This window comes from Sminthopsis crassicaudata, chromosome 3, assembly GCF_048593235.1.
Source record: "Sminthopsis crassicaudata isolate SCR6 chromosome 3, ASM4859323v1, whole genome shotgun sequence".
Lineage (NCBI taxonomy): Eukaryota > Metazoa > Chordata > Mammalia > Dasyuromorphia > Dasyuridae > Sminthopsis > Sminthopsis crassicaudata.
Window position 1 is genome coordinate 242,785,418 of NC_133619.1, and position 19,703 is coordinate 242,805,120.

Sequence of the window (19,703 nt, forward strand, 5' to 3'; positions counted from 1 at the left end):
TAAATATGCAAATGAGCTATACTTTATGTAGTATAAAGTGTAGAAGATAAGATTTTCCAAAGTTACTGAGCTAAATAAATCCTGAGGATTTGTCTGAGATATATAGAAGTTAATTGCTTTATTCAAAATCACAAGTTAATAAATATCAAAGATGGATTTGAATTTAGTTCCTTCTTGATTTTAGCCCTGTATTCTATCCACTATGTTTCCCTATCTCTACTGCACCAAATATCCAAAATAATATGGTATAAGAAAATTTATTAGTGGAAAGTTTGGAGTTTAGTTTGTTGAAAGGTTATATTTTGAGGATGCTACAAAAGGAGGTTAGAAATAAGTTAGTATGACATCTTGAAAACATAAGAAAATGTAGTTATACAGTATGGACATGTATACATATATTATATTTAATATATACTTAAACATATTGAAATGTATTGGTCTACCTACCATCTGGGGGGGGGGAGGAAAGAGGGGAAAAATTGGAACAAAAGGTTTTATGATTATCAATGCTGAAAAATTACCCATGTATATATCTTTTAAATAAAAAGCTATAATTAAAAAAAAAGTACTAAAAAAAAAAGAAAAAAAGAAAATGTAGTTATATAAAAACAGATAATGGAACACTAGAGGTATCTAATAAACTATGAAGAAAACATAAGCATAGATATTTTAATTAGATTGAGAGTAATCATATGTATTAGCATGTGACTTGAAGGCGTAAATACAGAAAGAAACTGGATTTCTTAAGAAATTACACTATATTCATGTAAAAATGGAAAACACACCCTGCAGTATTAATATTATATTACTTCAAACTTGCCCTCAGCATTTTGGGGCTGACATTAAATTTGAGAAGAACTGGTTACAAAAGATTTTTCACTGTCAGATTTTGAGGAATAAAATACTGTAGATGTTTCTCTTTAGTCAGAAGACTTTATGATTGGAATGCTTTAATTTTTGTGGTTAGGAAGCTTGGAATCAGACATTTATATTTGATATGCTTGATTTCATTTTGTAATTTTAAAATAATTTACCTTCTTTAAAACCTTGGATCTTTTTTCAGAACTTTGAAAATATTCCTGTGAAAGAACTTTTTTTCTAGATTTTAATTACATTAACTTCTCTTTTTTATTACAGGTTACTTTCAGGGGTAAAAAAACTTTTCATTTTTCAGTTGAATGATGGGAAAGTTACTGTGAGAAATAATATTGTAGTAACTCACTTGACACATGTAAGTCATTAGTAAATAAGTCTTTCCTTCTTTTTATTTGTTTAAAGTCTTACCATACTGAATGTAAGAAGTTTTGGGAACTTGTAATTAAAAAATCAGAAGTAAATATTTGTTTCTTATAACTTTGTTTCAGTTGATATAGACTTCCTGGTACCTGAATGTCCCGATATATAAACTAGGGATATCATTAAAAGAAAATAGTTTTTCTTTATTTCTGGCTCACAAAAATGTTAGGATAGATTATTCATTTCATGTATAGATTCAGCACTTGTACAGTGGTGGTCTACTTGTGTGCTAGATAATAGCACCTTTTTTCCTGAAATACAGATCATATGAGAAACACTTTGGTAAGACTATTCTCATTAAGTACATAAATGAGCTATCATTTGTAATAATCCTTAGGGGTAGAAAAAGTGGTTGGGACAGGGAGGGAGAAAAGAGACAAACTACCTGCTTCATTGTCTTGAATTTCCCAGTCTTTCTAGGTTTCATATTTTCATTTAGAAAATTGAGGGGTTTGGACTAGATTACTTTTAAATCTCTTAAATGTTGTAATCCTTTAAAGTCTTAGGCCTTTTGGTATTGCCCCAAAGCTATATACCCTAGTAGAATTTATTATCTCTTTATAATGTCTCTGTGGTTTTTTTAAAAAAAGTTTAAAATATAATTTTTCTTTGGTAATAGAGTATTATAAAATGAATTTTCCATATATTTTCCCTGGATGTGAAATTTGAATGTTCATCTTAAGTTTGTTTTCTTTTATAAAATATTCTGAGTTTTAATTAAAGTCATACTTTAAATATATTAAATTACCAGAGCCAAATTTTTATGTTAATAAATAGAAATTTGAGCTTTCTGGTTTTGAGTGAGACTAATTTAATTGTGAAATATTCTTACAGAACTGTTTAAGATCGGTGCTGGAACAAATAGCAGCATATGGCCAAGTCGTATTTAGACTACAAAAGTTCATTGATGAAGTAATGGGGCACAGCTCAGAAAGTACATTACATGGAAATGTTTCTACATCCAAGAAGTCTACTGAACCCCCATTTAGAACCTACCAAGCTTTCATGTGGGCCTTGTATAAATATTTCATTAGTTTCAAAGAAGAACTTAGTGAAATTGAGAAATGTATCATTAATAGAGGTATTGAAATAATTCTTCTGTTTTGCTTATGATATTATGGCTTATAACTTTTAAATTTTATTTTTGGTTTTATGATTAATACATACATTAGAAACTGTAAAAAAACTCATATGTAGCATGCATTTTGCAAGTTTATATTATTCTTTTTCCTATTTGGTTTATTTTTGTAGATACAACAGTTACTCTTTCAATAGTGATAGACAAATTATCACCTCGATTGGTACAACTCAAGGTTCTCCACAAAGTTTTTAGCACTGGAGTGGCAGAAGTACCACCTGATACCCGAAATGTTGTTCGAGCTTCTCACCTCCTTAACACACTTTACAAAGCCATTTTGGAATATGACAATGTTGGTGAAGCCTCTGAACAAACGGTATGCTGAACTGATGTTGAGTTTAAATCACATGAAGTGAACTAAACAAAACTTGATTTCCACAAGGTTTGTCAAAGAGTGCAAGCTCTTACACATTATATTAATCTAGAAAAATTTCCATCCCAGACTAAGTGAAAGAGTGTTAAGTCTGTCAAAAGAAGAATTAACTTAGCTTAAGTTTAGAGGTATCATTGAAAGTGGCCACAGGAACTCATAAACAATGTTAGCTCAGGTATAAAGGATTATGAATTGAATTTCTGGAGGAGTAGAGTACCCATATCAATAAAATTAGAAGTAATTTAGGCTTATGGCACACCTGAAGATGTGATATAAAATTTAAAAATCTAAATGTTTTTAAAGCCTCTATGTTCTTTTAGCAAAAGTAGTTAGAAATGAAAGAAAACATTTAGAGACTAAAATTTACAGAAGTAGAAGAATTGAACATTCATTGTAGTAAATGTTTGTAAATATAATTTTACCCATAATATTTACCTAATTATTAACATTTATGAACAATATAGTGAGTGGCAGGAGTATTGGGCCTAAAGTGGAAGTATAATACCAGTTCTGCTCCAAACTTAATATATGAATATGGATAAATCACTTTATATTTCTAGGCTTTACTTTCTTGGTCAGAAAGAAAGTTTATGTAGAACAAGGGCTTAGATTAGATGATCTTTAAAGTTCTATCTATTTCTAAGCTCTATCATAGATTTTTTTGCTTTAAAATCCTGTCTTTATTTTGACCTAGATATTCATGATTTATATTACTATTACAGCACCTGGAAAAGGCTTTTTATCAAGAATACATTATTCATTTGACTTATAATTACTGGAAGATATTGAAGATATAATAAACCTATAAAGCATTTTTAAAGGTATAAATAGTTTTAGGTTTGTTACAGTTTGGATATATATTATCAGAGTTACCAGACTAGCTCAGATAAAAGTGTTAATTCTTCTGAAATATATGCAAGTTAAAAGTAATGTTAAGCTTTCCTAGCCAATTCAGCTTTTGCTTGAGAAAGGTTGGTGATGATACAAAATACCGTAATACTTATTGGTGGTGATTATGTCTTTCCTTGTTGATTTTTTTTTTTTACTTAAATTTTTAAACTTAATATATAGCAAAAAACATAAACCTTTAGGGGTATAAAGAACAGAGAATTGTATATGAAATTGTTAACTAATATTTCATAGTTTGATTTTTAAGTTTATATTCACTTTATTTTGAGTAACAAAACTTTGTATATTTAACCTTCTGAACTTCTATTTTGTGTTTTTTTATTTTTCACTGATAATTTTCTTCATTTCCTTCTTTTTTCATGTCACGTTCACTGCCTACCCTCATCTGTTTCTTATTAACTTTCACTCAGTAAACTTTAATTAAGCACAAATTATGTGCTAGTCTGACTTGGTAAATTATATCTGAAGAAGGTATATTTTCTTGTATTTTAGTTTATATTACATATAAAAATTTTACCAACCTAACAGGCAAATGTTATAATTTAGCCTATTGAACATTATCTTCAATACATATATGAAAAAAAGATTTTCCAAACTTCAGCAATTTTAAGTGGTGAGATATATCAATATCAAGTGAAATAAACATGCACATTTTAAAAAATTCATTTATTGAAATTGAATTATATTCATTGATATAATTATATCAATTAGAGGTATAGGCACTATTTAGACTAATACACCTTCTCTTTATCACAATTTATCAAGTAGCCACTACATGCCAAGTATGGGGCTGGGAATAAAAAGACAAAAATGAAACAATGCTTAACCTCATTATTACCTTCTGCTGGGTAGGAAAATAACATATTTACAGAGAAGTAAATATAAAATGTATATAAAACATGAGGGTAGAGCCCTAACAAGAGGGGGAATCAGAAAATTCCTCTTATAAGAGGTGGCACTTAAGATGAAGCTTAGAGAGTCTCTTCACACTTTACAGATTCTTTCCACACACCCTGTACTGTCCAACTACACTGATATTTGTTTTTACTTGTATCCAATTATTGTGTACAGAGAAGAGCAAATAGGCCAGCTTGGTTAGAACATAGATCATATAATCAGTCTGGAAAAAGGAGTTGGGGCCAGATGATTGAAGACTAAACAGAAGAGTTTGTATCTTATCATAGAGAGTAGTGAGCCACTGAAGCTTCTTGATCAGGGAAATTACATGGTTGGACTCTGCTTGTCTACTTAATCTTCCGAACTTCTTTTGCTCTACTGATATCAGTGCAGTGTCTTCGGGAGCATAGCTTAGTGATTACTTGACAATTGATTGACTAGATTACTTAAATCTAGTAATAGATTCAAGTAGACTAATTGATAAGCTTTTGCACTAGTTCATGCAAAAGGTGATAAGGGCTTAAACTAAAATGGTGATGGTAAGAGAAAGAAAAGGCAGGGGTAGAGTTGATAAAACCTGGCAACCAGTTTGATATAGGAATTGAGTAAGAGTAAAAATAAAAGCATGGTATCATGGATAGGGATGGTCTTAGAGGTTAGGTTCAAATTTTCCCTCTGATAAAACTTACTCTCTGACTTTGTGCTCTTTGATGTCTTAGTTCCAGTTTTCTTAAGTTGTAGCATAGTTCCTGCTTCACTTTGGTGGTGGGAATTTCCTCCCCTTGGTTGCCAAAGTGATTTTTTCTAAGTTTTGGTCTGACCTTGCTATTCACCCTCGTTTCCTAGGAAATTTTATTGACTCCTATTTACCTCTAAGTCAAATATAGAATCTTTTCTTTGCCATTTATAGCCTTTCACAAGCTGACTCCTTCTTACCTTTCTGGTTTTATACTTTAATTTCTTTCGCACACTCTACTCCAGTTCTGCTTTTCTTCATGTCAGATACTCTATCTTCTAATTCCATGATTTTTCATAGGCTGACCCCATGGCCTGGAATGTTCTCCCTTACGTGTGCCTCCTGGCTTCCTTCAAGACTCAGGTCAAATCCTACCTTTTCTGTCCTATTAGCCAATCTAATTAGGTATAAGATACCTCAGAATTGTTTTAATTTGCATTTCTCCAATCAGTGATGAGTTAAGAGTATTTTTTATATGGCTATAAATAGCTTTGATTACTTCACCTGAAAAGTGTTGATATCTTTTGATCATTTACCAATTGGGGAATGGTTTTTAATTTTTTATAAATTTGACTCAGTTCTCTAAATGTTTGAGAAATGAGACCTTTATCAGAGAAACTTGCTTCAAAATTCTTTTCACAATTACTATTGCTAACTGTATTCCCTCTATTCTCTCCTTTCACCTTGTTCCTCCTCAAAAGTGGTTTCCTTCTGACTATATCACCTTCCTTTATATCACCCTCCTCCCTTCTTGTTTCCCCTTTCCTTCCTATTTCTGTACCCAATGAATGTGTTTGTATTCCCTCTTTGAGCCAATTCTGATGATAGTAAACTTTACTCATTTCCCCTTCCCGCCCCTTACTTCCACCACTGAATTAATGAAAACTAAAAGTTACTGTGAAAAAGGGGATATTCAAAAGGGCAAGTTCCTGAAGCAGACAGAAAGGGATAGAATCGAGGGCACATAAAGTAGAAAGATTGGCATTGTCAAGAAGGGTTTCCTCTTTCTCTAAGACTGTAACAAGAAAACAGAAGGGGGTCTGATATTGAGAGGATTTGAGATGGACAGTTGGAAAGAAGAAATTCATAATGGATGGCATACTTTTTTTTCTTCAGTAAAGTCTGAGACTATCATCCTCAAGTTTGAGGAAGAGAAGGGGTGGATAGTGTGAGTGGCTTGAGAAGAGGTTTGGAACAGATGCTGTGCAACATAGGATATTGAATCAGTTAGGGAAGTTAAAAAAGATTTCCTGTAGCAGTGAGAATTTGAGGTAACATATATTTGTAATGCATCCATTCAACAGAACTGTGTAACTTCCTTCAGTGGTGTTCAATAGTGTGCTTGTATATGTGAAAAAAGTATTGGGAAGAATCAAAAATTGGAGTTTGGAAAGGAATGAATATAGGATAATAGCCAAGAATAACTATGCTAAAGTGATTCCATATAAAGCATTAGAAAGGATTTCCTTTTAAATCTGTAGGGAAAAATTTGGGGAACTCCCTGTAGTGTATTAGGATGATCTGTTAGACTATACTGAATGTATTCCTCAGGATACATTTTCTATACTTCAGGGCAGTCTTAGGTATTATTAGATCATATATTCTTTTAGTTGTCTTAATAAGACAATTCCCATTTTTTAATACATGGAGAACTCTTATAGCTCTTTTTAAGCTTTTCAAGGTTGATATGGGTGGTTTTTAATGAATCTCAAGTCTTTTTATTGCATCTGCATATCATTTTGATTTTTTTTAATTTCACTTTAAATACTAGACCAGAGAAGAAATCTTGATATTTAAAAAAAAAAAAATCAATACTGCTTACTTTTCTTGTTATATCATTTTTGCTATGTGAATACTTTTATCTCACAGTTGTTTCAGGAAGAAGTTAAACTAGGTTATAATTCAGATAATGATAAAAGTTATTTTTCCTGGCAGATATTTAATAAGAAATTTTTTTCCTTATTTTAGTTTTAGAAGACTTCTTGCCTTTTTTCCCTTGATTTTGCCTATAAAATATTAACATCACTTTTTAAAATGACTTGTAAAAATGCTTAAAGTATGTCTTTTGTTATTGTATAATGTTTTTCTATAGCTGGAAGTTTGAACTATGAAATTTGATGTTATCAGGTCTCCCTCCTTTTTTCTCTTTGGGTTGAGACTGTAAGGCCATACCTACAGACTGTGGATGAGTGGATAGTACATGGTAACCTATTTGATCCTGCAAAAGAATTTATCATTCAAAGGTAAGAACAAAAGTAATAATTGCATCAGCAACCTATTACAAACTTGGTAATATTAGAAGTAAGCTGAACAGTAATTGTTCTACAGTGTCATGAAAGAGGATGATTATCTTTTTTCATTCTTTGAGAGGGCAGTGTGAAATAATATATGGGCATACCTCATTTTATTATGCTTCACTTTATTGTACTTTGCAGACATTGTGTTTTTTACAAATTGAAGATTTGTTGAAATCTTGCTTTGAGAAATCTATCAACAAAATTTTTTTAATAATGTGTGTTTAATGTGTCTTTATGTCATATTTTGGTAATTCTTGTGTATTTAAAACTTTCATTATTGTTTTATCTGTTATTGTGCTCTGTGCTCAGTGATATTTGATACTGGTATTGTCATTGTTTTGGGGTGCCATGAATTACACCCATTTAGAACAAAGTGTTTAATCAACAAATATTGTATGTATTCTGACTACTCCACCAACCAGTTCTTCTCCTATCTCCCTCTCCTCAGTCCTCCTAATTTCTTGAAACACAGCAATATTGAAATTAGGCCAGTTAATAACCTCTTAAATGTTCAAGTGAAATGAAGAGTCAGTTGATCTGGTAAACTTCATTGTTGTCTTGTTTTAAGAAATTGCCGTGGCTATCCCAACCCCATCCTCAGCAACTATCACCCTGATATTCAGCAACCATCAACACTGAAGCAAGACCCTCCACCACCAAAGAGATTTTGATTTACTGAAGGCTCAGATGATGATTAGCATTTGTTAGCAATAAATTAAGGCATGTACTTTTTGGACATAATATTATTAAATACTTAATAGACTACAGCATAGTATAAACATAGCTTTTATATGTACTAGACAAAACCCCAAAATTTGTGACTGTCACAGTTTCTGCTTTATTGCAGTGGTCTGCAACCAGACTTGCAATACCTCTGCTATGCTGAACTTGGAATTGAGGAAGACCTGGGGTTAAGCCTGGTGTCTGACACATAAGCTTTTCAATCCTAAACAAATCACTCACTCTCTTAGATGTCTCAGTCAACTCTGTAGGACGTGGCTACAAGAGAGTTTAATAATAGAACTTCTTGTACCAAGAATTCCTCCATTGAGGAAATTACAGATCTTTGAAGTGTATGTGGATTTTGTTCTTTGATATGTTTTTGATGAGATTGAGATAAAATAATTAAGTCATGGTCCCTGTTTCCAAAGAATTTAAATATTAGGACAGTTTAAAAGCCTCTGAGTCTCTTCAAGCTCTATATCTGTGATCTTATATAAAACAGAACATGACTTATATTAGAGGTGTAAGTTATATATCATGTGAGGCTTGAGGAAGAAGAGACATTTTTCACTGGGGGTTCAGAATAGGCCACATAGTAGAGAAAGCATTTAAGGTGGGAGAAATGAATAGAGAGTATTTCAATAGGAACAGAGGATGACAGTCATTGTAAATTTGTCAATTCTAGCTTGTTGAGACTTGGTTTAAATCACTCATCTGTTTAATTAGATTCTATATGCTTTTGTTTTTAATTAACCAGGCTACTTTTATTAACTCTTCCAATTCTGGGGTTTTTGGTCAGGAATCAGGCTCTTAGAATATTGTTATAGAAAGATATAAAACAGAAACAATAGTCTCATTATAATTAATCATTATCTCATTCTCATTTTAAAATTTATTTTATCTTATTTTTAATACTGGATCTTTCTATTTTATCAAGACTGGAAAAACACATGCCTGATTCCAGTTTTGATCAGCATGGGAGCTTTAACTGTTTTTCCAAACTGGAATGGTTCACCACCTCCCTAACCATCTTTTTCCTCAATCCTCCTTACCATATTCATATTATTTTTAGACTTAATAGGTTGAGTCTGTAGTTAAGGACTATTGAGGTCAAGTAATCCACTGGCCTCATCCTCCCATGATAGCATGGATAGCTTATATATCCCTATATAAGCACATCTTCTGCAGGCTCACTGATAGCATCTTGAGACAACTCCCAAAACAATCAGGATGACAAGGATGATCTATACCACCTTCTCTTCTATTATGTTTTTATATTTTGAATACTTTTCATTCCACATATCTTGTAGATTGTGAGGATTTAATATGATGACACCTATTAAAATATTCTTAAATTTTTCTGGGTCACTTTTATATGTGAGAAATTTTGTATAGCACTTTTATCTGTGATAATGCTCTAATTCTAGCAAAGTTTGTTGAATTTTCAAGGATATTCTGAAATCTGTATTTTTAGTGTGGAGGTTTCTTGTCTTGTTATTTTTCAAAATAAAATAAATAGCAATCTCTTGGTGTAAAATTCTAGCTACCTGAATTAATATATATCTTATTGGATATATATTCAGTGCTCAATTTTTCGTTCCTTCTGTACTTGCAGTTATGCTACTTTTTCTTCTGGTATTATTGATTTGTGATGCAGTATAGTCAATTGACACCTACTGTGTCATATATATTGGGGGACCCATAATTTGATTTCCTTGAAAACTATAATGTTCCTTAGTATAGCCATATAAAAGCATCTAGATAATGCTATTAAAAGGATGAGCTTGTTTCAGGGAGAAGCTTGGGGGTCATTAAAAGCATTGTTTAAGTTCACAAAAGTAGTCCACTTCATTCTACCTGTGTTCAGTCCTGGGCTCAATTTTTGGACAATTTTAATGTCTGTGTAATGGATAAGTTACTAATGGATAAGCTATATGGGTTGTATAGCTTACAGCTATAAGCTATATAGTTGTATTTATTTATATAACTAAATAAAGAATTATTCTTCATTTGTTTGTTTTTTTCTACCATAGATCATTAAGCCAAATTCTTTATGTTGTTTAGAAAACATTTCAAGACATTGGAGCATCTAATTTTGGGAATAGAGTCAAAGTACAAGGCAGGAACCCTTTAATGTATTTACATTAAAGAGTTTATGTGCAGAGGTAGTTATGGGCATAATCAACCTGGAGAGCATGGATAGAAACAGACATAAATGTTTCCCAATTCAGTTTAGCAGTTTACCTTCTAACAAAAACAAATTGTTTTCAAAATTGCCCTTTTTGCTAAGGGAACATATCTTAATAGGTTGTCACATTTAATGTTATTTTAAGTTTCTATGAAATATATTTAACTTGATTCAGTTTAAAGTATTCTAAATTGCCTAGGCATTGTCCAATAGGATTAACTCACAGAAAAAAAAAGTCACCTTCCTTATGTGTATGTATTAAAAAATAGATTCTATAATTTTATTATTGGCAAGAGCTTCCTCCCAAAGTTCTTACCATGATACTGTATAACTTCTGATAGTTCTGACAGGCTTGCACACATGGGCATAAAACTGTTTAAAATTAAAGACCAGGTTACACAAATGTAAAGTGTATGGCTTTGACATTATTTAATAGAAGCAATATTAATGTAGAGTGTAAACTTCTTGAAGGCTAGGATTTTGTCTTTTTATTATTATTATTATTATTGTATTTCCAGAATCTGGTTCAGAATGTTTCCAAGTTGGACACTTAAATATTTGTTGAATTTAATTTTGTTGACTTTTATATACATTTTTAATTAGCAACCAGTGATAGCATGTTTTTTTTTTGTAATTTTGAAAATCTAATTTTATATCAACAAAGGAATCTTTTAATTAATTAAAATTTGCACTTTATACTGTATACTTTACTGTAATAAGAATTAGTTTAAATGGGATTCTTGACTTGCCATAATTACTTCTTTTGGGTTAAATGGTTGAACTTTTTTTAATTTTTGAAAGTAATCCACTTGAGAATTTCATTTGCCTGTGCTAGAGTAATATAGATTTAAATTACTTTCACAGAGGGTGGTAAGAGAGATTATTAGTACCCTACCAAGAGAAGCAGTAGTATTGGATTAGGACTGTGGAAACACGATAGGACATGCTGTAGTGCATTTCTTAATTGATAAATCTATGTTGGCAATTTCATTTCATTAAGAGTAAAAGATTAATCATTAATGCTTTGTAATATTCAAGTCCATTCTGTTCACTTAAATTTTACTATCATTATTCAGTTTGTTTTAAAAGTGGAGGATAGGGGCAACTAGTTGGGGTAGCCCTGAAGACAGGAAGACTCAAGTTCAAATCTAGCCTCAGACCCTTAACACTGCCTGGCTGTGTGACCCTGGGCAAGTCACTTAACCCCAATTGCCTCAGCAAAAAATAAATAAAAGTGGAGGATACAGCTCCTGCATATATTTTGGTATTCCTGGAAGAGCAGATATGGTTTGTTAGAATGGATAAGTACATTTTTTTCTTACTATATAGAATTTTAAAATTTATAGTTATTTTGATTTTCTTTTTAGAAACAAAAATGTTCCAGTGAATCACAGAGACTTTTGGTATGCAACGTACACATTATATAGTGTATCGGAAAAAACAGAGAATGAGGAGAAAATGAGCGATAATGCTAGTGCCAGTTCTGGCAGTGATCAGGCTCCCTCAAGCAGACAGCACACCATGGTGTCCTTTCTCAAACCTGTTTTAAAGCACATTATAATGGCTGGGAAATCTATGCAGTTACTGAAGAACTTGCAGTGCTCAGATAGTTCCCCACACCAAGCTGCTTCAAGAGGTGAAAATGCTTGTTTTTAATTTTTCTGTACTTAACTGTAGAGTTATAGTTAAGACTATGTAGGAAAACATTTGAACTACTCACTGTTTAGAATCTAAATTGTCCTATTATACATGCTTGAATTATATTTTTAAAATAACTAAGACTACCAGGGATACTTATATCACCCCTCACAAATGAGGAAATTATGCCAATGTTGATGGTTCTAGTAAGATTTTAAGTGGTTTATTTAAAGGCCACAGTCTTCATTAGGAGCTTTTAGCACAGTGTTTGAACAAGCAAAATGATGAATTGTGCATGTATTATATTCACTTTTGTCTCAAAGGCATTTTTTTAAAAATAGCCCCCTAAAAAGCTTTTAATGAGGTGAGCTAAATAAAACATTGGTTGAAAACAGAAGTATTTACATAGGGAAAATATAGAATTATCTCCTAGATGCCCATTGATCCTGACAGTTTTGTCTGCTATTTACAGGTAGACTTAGACCTTCATATATATTTTGAGAAATTCTCCATAGTCTGACTGTTGGTACAGTTTAAGTGGTACAAAAATAAACAACTTTAGGATCTAAATAAGAGAATTGGTAGTGAAAAGTGTAGACATGAGGTTTTTGTTGTTTTTCATTTTAAATTACTCTAATGGCAGACTTTTTGTTGTTTATATCTTAACATGCATTCAACTCAGAGGAAATATTTCTTTTCTAAGTAATAGATCCTCATTATTAAATATAGTTACTTCCCTAGGGAGGTGAACCATCTTCCTGCAAGCATTTCTCAGAGTATTCTACAATCCCCATAGGCAAGCTGATTATCTAGGACAACTAACTTGAGTAATTTTTGTAGACAAAAGTATGACTCCTTGAATGTTAACCCAGTGTTTTCCATTGTGGTCATTTTGCCACTGTAAATGCATACAATTTTGGAGAGTTATGTTTATGTTAATGGTGCTAGTTTAGAATGGTCCTTTACTTTTATAGAGAGGTACTGAGAAAATTTATTCAGAACAAAGCAGATTTTTTTTTTTTTTTTTTTTTTTTTTGCATTTACACAAAACCTATTAGTGCTATCCATGGACCATGATGATGACAAAGATTCTTCTACTTTCACATTTAAAAATGAATGCCTTTTTGCCTTTAGGCTAGTATTAATATGAAATTGCTTATTTGGGCTTGAATTAATCATTTTTATTTACCAGGGAAGATTTTAATCTTAAATAATTTTCCTGTGTGCATCAGATGCAGAAAGAAAAAGTTTATACACACTGTTTCTCGAGTCTGTCCAGTCCCGACTTCGGCATGGGGAAGATTCCTTTACAGAAGTCATCACTGAAGAACAGGCTACCAAGGAAAGTTTGATTAAGATGCAATCTATAGCAGAAAGACATCTGGAGCTGGATGATGTTCATGATCCCTTGCTGGCCATTAACTTTGCAAGGTAACACAAACTTGCCAGATTTGTGACTGTAGAAGGTCCAGAGTTTATGCAGTGTTTAGTAACTGGTTAGGTAGAATTTTTTCTTTTTAAAAAACATTCACAAGGCATGCAAATCTTTTTGTTTAAAGAATGTGAGAGAATAGCATTGTTAAAAATTTCAGTAGCGTTTATTTGGCATTTTTGTTACTTCAGGTGAAGTTTGTTATGAAGCATTCATTGATATCAGCATATTGATGTAGATTTGTTGCTTTATTTTTTTCTCTCAGATACCTGAAGAAAATATTTTAGGATAGGAAAGTTTCTGATGTCTTTGATCCTGCACAAATCTTATATAACATATTAAATGTTATTCTTTCACTGGGTAAATTGTAGCATGGAAGCAATTTTAGAAACTTTAACTTTCTAGGCCTACTTTAATGTCTTAGAGTTTTTATTGCCTAAATTAGCCTTTAGTATCTCAGAAGAATTAAAATTTCCAAAGATTCCTGAATTTAACTATAGAGCTATAAGATAACAGATTTTCACATACTAAAGTAATATTTTTATGGTATGATTTGCTTTTGGGATGCTTGATACTTTTAAGAAAGATAAGTGAGCTTACAAATAAATTCCTGCATTGTTGAATCTAAATCCAGTTTGATGGTAGTAATAAAATATCAAGATTCATATTTTTATTTTGAAGGTTGTACTTGGAGCAGAGTGACTTTCATGAAAAGTTCACTTGTGATGATATTTGTATGGATAGATCATCTGAATCTGTGACGTGCCAGACTTTTGAACTAACCCTGAGATCCTGCCTTTACCCTCATATTGATAAGCAGTATTTGAAATGCTGTGGAAATCTAATGCAGACTTTAAAGAAAGATTACAAGTAAGATGGGAGATGAATTTATAACTTAAAATTGTTGGCTGTTTATTGTATTTTAAATGCAGTTCAAGGAGTGTGATTGCAGGTTATTTCCCAATTTTGAATTCATTTTAAAATTGTGGTGTTTGGAACAATTTATCTTTCAATACATTTTTCAGCATATTCTGATTATAATTAAGTAATGCAAATAACTTTGTCATTCTATTTAATTTGATGTGGTATAAATGTTTCATGCTTCCAATCTTGTGAACTTTTGTTTTTTCCATTTAGATTGGTTGAATATCTACAGGCAATGAGAAATTTTTTTCTACTTGAAGCTGGAGATACAATGTATGACTTTTACACATCAATTTTTGACAAAATAAGAGAAAAGGAAACCTGGCAGAATGTTTCCTTTCTTAATGTTCAACTCCAGGAAGCAGTTGGACAGCGTTACGCAGAAGACAGTTCACGGTAAAATATGGGACATTTCATATTAATGCAATCATGAAAGAATACCATTATGAACTTTTTTTTTAACCTTTCAGTTTAGGATGCACATGTCATAATATCCATGTATATTTTAAACCTCTTTTGAGTTCAATTTTACTAGGTTCTTCTTTACTATCTGTTTCTATGTCTCCCTTTCTTCCTCCTTTCATCCCCTATCATCTCTTTTCTCCCTTCCTTGTACTCTCTCCCCTCTGTCTGGCCCTTTTCCCCATACAGTTTATAATTTTGGAAAATTTGCTAAATCCCAGCTTATTAAACTGTAGGTCACAACCTCATATGGTATCTCATAATTGAATGTGGGAGTCATGAAATTATGATTTATTATCAGTAAATGCTTTATATCTATATACCTAGGGTCACATAGAAAATTTTCTTTTTTTTTTCTTTTTCCTTTTTTTTTTCCCTTGAGGCAATTGGGGTTAAGTGACTTGCCCAGGGTCACATAGCTAGGAAGTGTTAAGTGTTGAACTCAGGTCCTCCTGACTTCAAGGTTGATGCTTTATCCACTGCTCCACTTAGCTGCCCCACATAAAAAATTTTCAAGGGAAGAAAGGTAGAGAGTGGAAAAAGTGTAAGAAGCTCTGGCCTAGAGTCACTTTCTCAGTGTCACACAGCCAATATTTCTTAGTGTGTCATAGTGTCTACATAGGATAAAATGTCTTCTTTGCTTTCTGGTGTGTGGGGGGTGATATTACACTTATAGATATATATTATAAAAAATCCGTGATAACTTTGGAGTGATAGTTAACATATACAAATTATACTGCTGAATTTGAGAATACATCTTTAAGGGCTTATATTTTATGTGAATTATCAATCAATAAAAATTCTGCTGAGTACAACATTCTAGTGTCTTACAAGACTTTTAGAATTCAATTATATTTATGAAATATGTGTAGCTTCATATATTTAATTCAAAGAAGAAAAGAGTGGTTGACATGATTTTGTTGTTATTCGGTCATTTCAGTCATTTCTAACTCTTTGTGATCCTGTTTGTTTGGGGTTTTTTGGTGGAGCAAGAGGGTTTCTTCACAAAGGTACTGGAATGGTTTGCCATTTCCTTCTCCAGTTTATTTTTCAGAGGAGGAAACCAAGGCAGTGTGAAGTGACTTGCTAGGGTCATTCAACTAATAAGTGTCCAAGATCAGATTAGAACTTATGAAGATGAGACTTGTTGACTCCAGGCCCAGCACTCTATCCACTGAGATAGATTAATTATTATATATAATTAAAGAGAAAAGTAGAGACAAAGTTTGATAGATACTAGGAAGCACAATATAAAGAATTTTCTGTCAGAACTGTCCAAAAATGGGATGGGTCATAATGTGCTACATTGAATTTACTGTCACCAAAAATGTTTGACTAACTCTTAGAGTTTTAGGAGACATTCCTACATGAGGTGTAGTTAGATCTCTAAAACCCTCTGTCTCCAATATGGTATTGTATAATTCCCTAAAGTGACATAAAAACCAATTTGTGATTTATGGATTCTGTGATTCTTTTCTTCTGTGGAAATTAGCTGGAATAAATTGTATTTAGTTATTTTTATTAATGATAGAATTATGATTCTACAAGCACATTCCTATCTTCCCCGTTCTTAAAAAATCCATACTAAGACCCTGCTTTCTCCTCAAGTTATTCTCATATATCTCCCTTCCCTTTCAAAGACAAACTGGTGGGAAAGACAGTACTTGCTGTCTTCACATTAGATTTCACCCACTTCTCCACTTTTTGCAATCTGACTTCTAGTGACCCTTCCAAAGTTACCAGTGATCCCTGAATTGTTAAATTTGATGGCCTTTTATCAATTTTCCTCCTTCTCAATCTCTGCAGCATTTGACACTGCCAACCACCATCTTGTCCTAGATATTCTCTTTTCTTTAAAAGCTGTATGACTACTTCTCAGTTTCTCTTTATTAGTTCATCATCCATAGTGTCTTCCCTAATGGGGCACATTCCAAGGCTTTTTCTGGCCTTTTTTCCTTTCATTTTCTTAATTGGTGACCTTACTATCTCCCATGGATTTAATTATAGTCTATTTATAGATGACTTCCAAACTTGTAAACCCAGCACTTGTTCCTCTCTCCCTCTCTTTTCTTCCCTCCCTCCTTCCCTCTCCCTTCCTTCCTCCCTCCCTCCTTCACCTTTCTTTCCTCCCTCCTTCCCTTCCTCTTTCTTTCTTCCTCCCTCCTTCCCTTCCTCTCCCTTCCTCCTTTCCTCCCTCCCTCTCCCTTCTTTCCTCCCTACCTCCCCCCTTCTCTTCTCCTCCTCTCTTTCTTCCCTCCCTTCCCCCCTCTCTCTCATTACATTTTTTTAAACATTTGTTCCTAAAATTTTTAAGTTCTATTTTCTCTCCTTTATCCCATCCACAATTAAGAAACCACTTATGAAGTTATGCAAAACATTTCCATAAAAGTCAGGTTGTGGGGAGAAAAAAAACCTAGATTTCCCAATCTAATGAAAATAAAAATCCTCAAGAAAAAATAAGTTAAAAAGAAAGAGAGATGGAGAGAGAAATAGAGAATGCTTTGATCTTTATTCAGATTCTATTATTTCCTTCTCTAAATATGGATAGTATTTTTTCATCCTAAGTTCTTCAAAGTAGTTGTGGGTGATTGTACTTCTGAGAATAACACAGTAATTTGTGGCTGATCATGCCAGAACATTGCTATTATTTTGTATACAGTACATTTCACTTTGCTTGAGTTCGTGGAGGACTGTTTAAGATTTTTTTCCTCCTTAGAGTATCCTGCTCATCATTTCCCATAGAACAATAATATTCCATCATAAACACACACCACAGTTTATTGAGCAATCCCCATTTGATGGTCATCCCCTCAATTTCCAATTGAGATATCTCAAACTCAACACTTCTCTGTCCCTCAGTTTCATCAGTAAGTTGAAAAGCATTTATTAAATGCTTACTATGTGCCAAATACTTAGCTGAAGGGAATGCAAATGGTAAAAAAACAATCCCTGTCCTCAAAGAACTCATATTTGAATAAGGGAGAAAATATTTTAAACAACTATGAATAAAGATATATACAGGGTAAATTGGAGGTTCTTCCTTTACCTTTCAATTTAGGACACATGTGTCAATGTATATTTTAAGAGTTGGATATATGGATACATATTTGTTTATTTATTTAGATTGATGATTGTTGTATATTTAATTTAATTAGAATCTTTAATTAGAATCTCCCTTCTGGAATATTAATTATTTATAATTAATGCTATTTTTTCTGTCTTTGACAATACATTAAAAAGGTAATTCAGTAAATGAAAAAAACTGAATGTTTTTATATTTAAAGATGATTAAGTTATTTTATTTCCTTAAAAAATATTTTGGATAGCCATAGAATAGGTTTATGAACTCAAACTTTGAAGTTTCTTTCTTTAGCTTATCAATATCTTTTGAAAATGTTGATCCCACTAAGAAGAAACTCCCCGTTCATATCTTGGATGGCCTAACATTGAGTTATAAGGTATCTAATTATCTTGATTACCTAAAAATTGCTTTTTCTTATAAATCATCCAGGAGAACATTACTTTCCATTTACTTTTCCTGTTCTTTTCCTAGGTTCCTTGGCCTGTGGACATTGTTATAAGTTTAGAATGCCAAAAAATTTATAATCAGGTGTTTCTTCTTTTATTGCAAATAAAATGGGCTAAATACAGTCTAGATGTTTTACGATTTGATGGTAAGAAAATAAAGTATTGTCAAAAATTAAAGTATTAGAATATTGTCTTTGACATTTTCTACATACACACAACTAAGATGATACGTTTTATTTTATTTTTTATTTTTATTATTATTATTATTTTGGCTGAGGCCATTGGGGTTAAGTGGCTTGCCCAGGGTCACAAAGCTAGGAAGTATTAAGTGTCTGAGTCTGAATTTGAACTCAGATCTTTCTAATTTCAGGACTGACACACTATCTACTGTGCCACCTAGCTGCCTCCAGATGATACCTTTTAATCAATTATTTTACGCACTATGCAAAGTTGAAGATAAATTCTCTGGAATGTTTAGGCAAAAATAAAACTGAAATGCTATAACATAATTTAGAATTTAGCAAGAATGCTTTTGATATGAATAGAGGTATTGCCTAAGTTGTTTTTCAGATGAGAAGTTAATGTTAAAGAAATGTGAGTTTTCCTTTTTTATATAACAGTAATATTAAAGGAGAAATGAGAAAATTCATTATCTTCCTTTCCCAAGTTATTGAAATTTGAACCTCTTTCTCAGTCTTTTTCAAAGTATTACTGTTTGTACATTCTTTGAAATGTAAATAACTACTTCAATCAGAATTACTATCTGTAATGATAAAGATAGAGCTTCACGTAGATGAGCTTCCCACCCACTGTCTTCTTTTTCTTTTCTAGAATTGGTTAGTACTGCAGAAAAAACACCATTTAAAGAAGGACTATTATTTGAATCAGACCCTGTTGCTCAGTTTGGACCACAAAAAGAACCTGTAAAACAACAAATTCATAGAATGTTTCTTTTGAGAGTGAAACTCATGCATTTTGTTAATAGCTTGCATAACTACATCATGACTAGGGTATGTACCTTTAATGCTTCATTCCATTTCTCATTCTTATTACAGATTTAAAAGGAACTATTTAGCATTTCTCCTATATCCCTCATATACTCCTCAAATATACATATGTATATATATACATATCATATACTCCCTCTAAAAGTTTATATTCT

The 19,703-nt window shown here is 32.1% G+C and overlaps 1 protein-coding gene across 3 annotated transcripts in view; it reads left to right on the forward strand.

Annotated features, from left to right (window-relative positions):
* TUBGCP5 (tubulin gamma complex component 5) overlaps positions 1 to 19,703 on the forward strand; it is a 49,732-nt gene that overhangs the window by 16,094 nt on the left and 13,935 nt on the right. For all 3 annotated transcript variants that reach the window (XM_074300293.1, XM_074300295.1, XM_074300294.1), the window contains 11 exons: positions 1,138 to 1,231; positions 2,131 to 2,377; positions 2,548 to 2,750; positions 7,477 to 7,592; positions 11,925 to 12,193; positions 13,428 to 13,626; positions 14,309 to 14,497; positions 14,765 to 14,947; positions 18,387 to 18,471; positions 18,567 to 18,687; positions 19,373 to 19,551. In XM_074300293.1, coding sequence (XP_074156394.1) covers positions 1,138 to 1,231; positions 2,131 to 2,377; positions 2,548 to 2,750; positions 7,477 to 7,592; positions 11,925 to 12,193; positions 13,428 to 13,626; positions 14,309 to 14,497; positions 14,765 to 14,947; positions 18,387 to 18,471; positions 18,567 to 18,687; positions 19,373 to 19,551 — 1,885 coding nt within the window. The remainder of the gene's footprint in view (positions 1 to 1,137; positions 1,232 to 2,130; positions 2,378 to 2,547; positions 2,751 to 7,476; positions 7,593 to 11,924; positions 12,194 to 13,427; positions 13,627 to 14,308; positions 14,498 to 14,764; positions 14,948 to 18,386; positions 18,472 to 18,566; positions 18,688 to 19,372; positions 19,552 to 19,703) is intronic.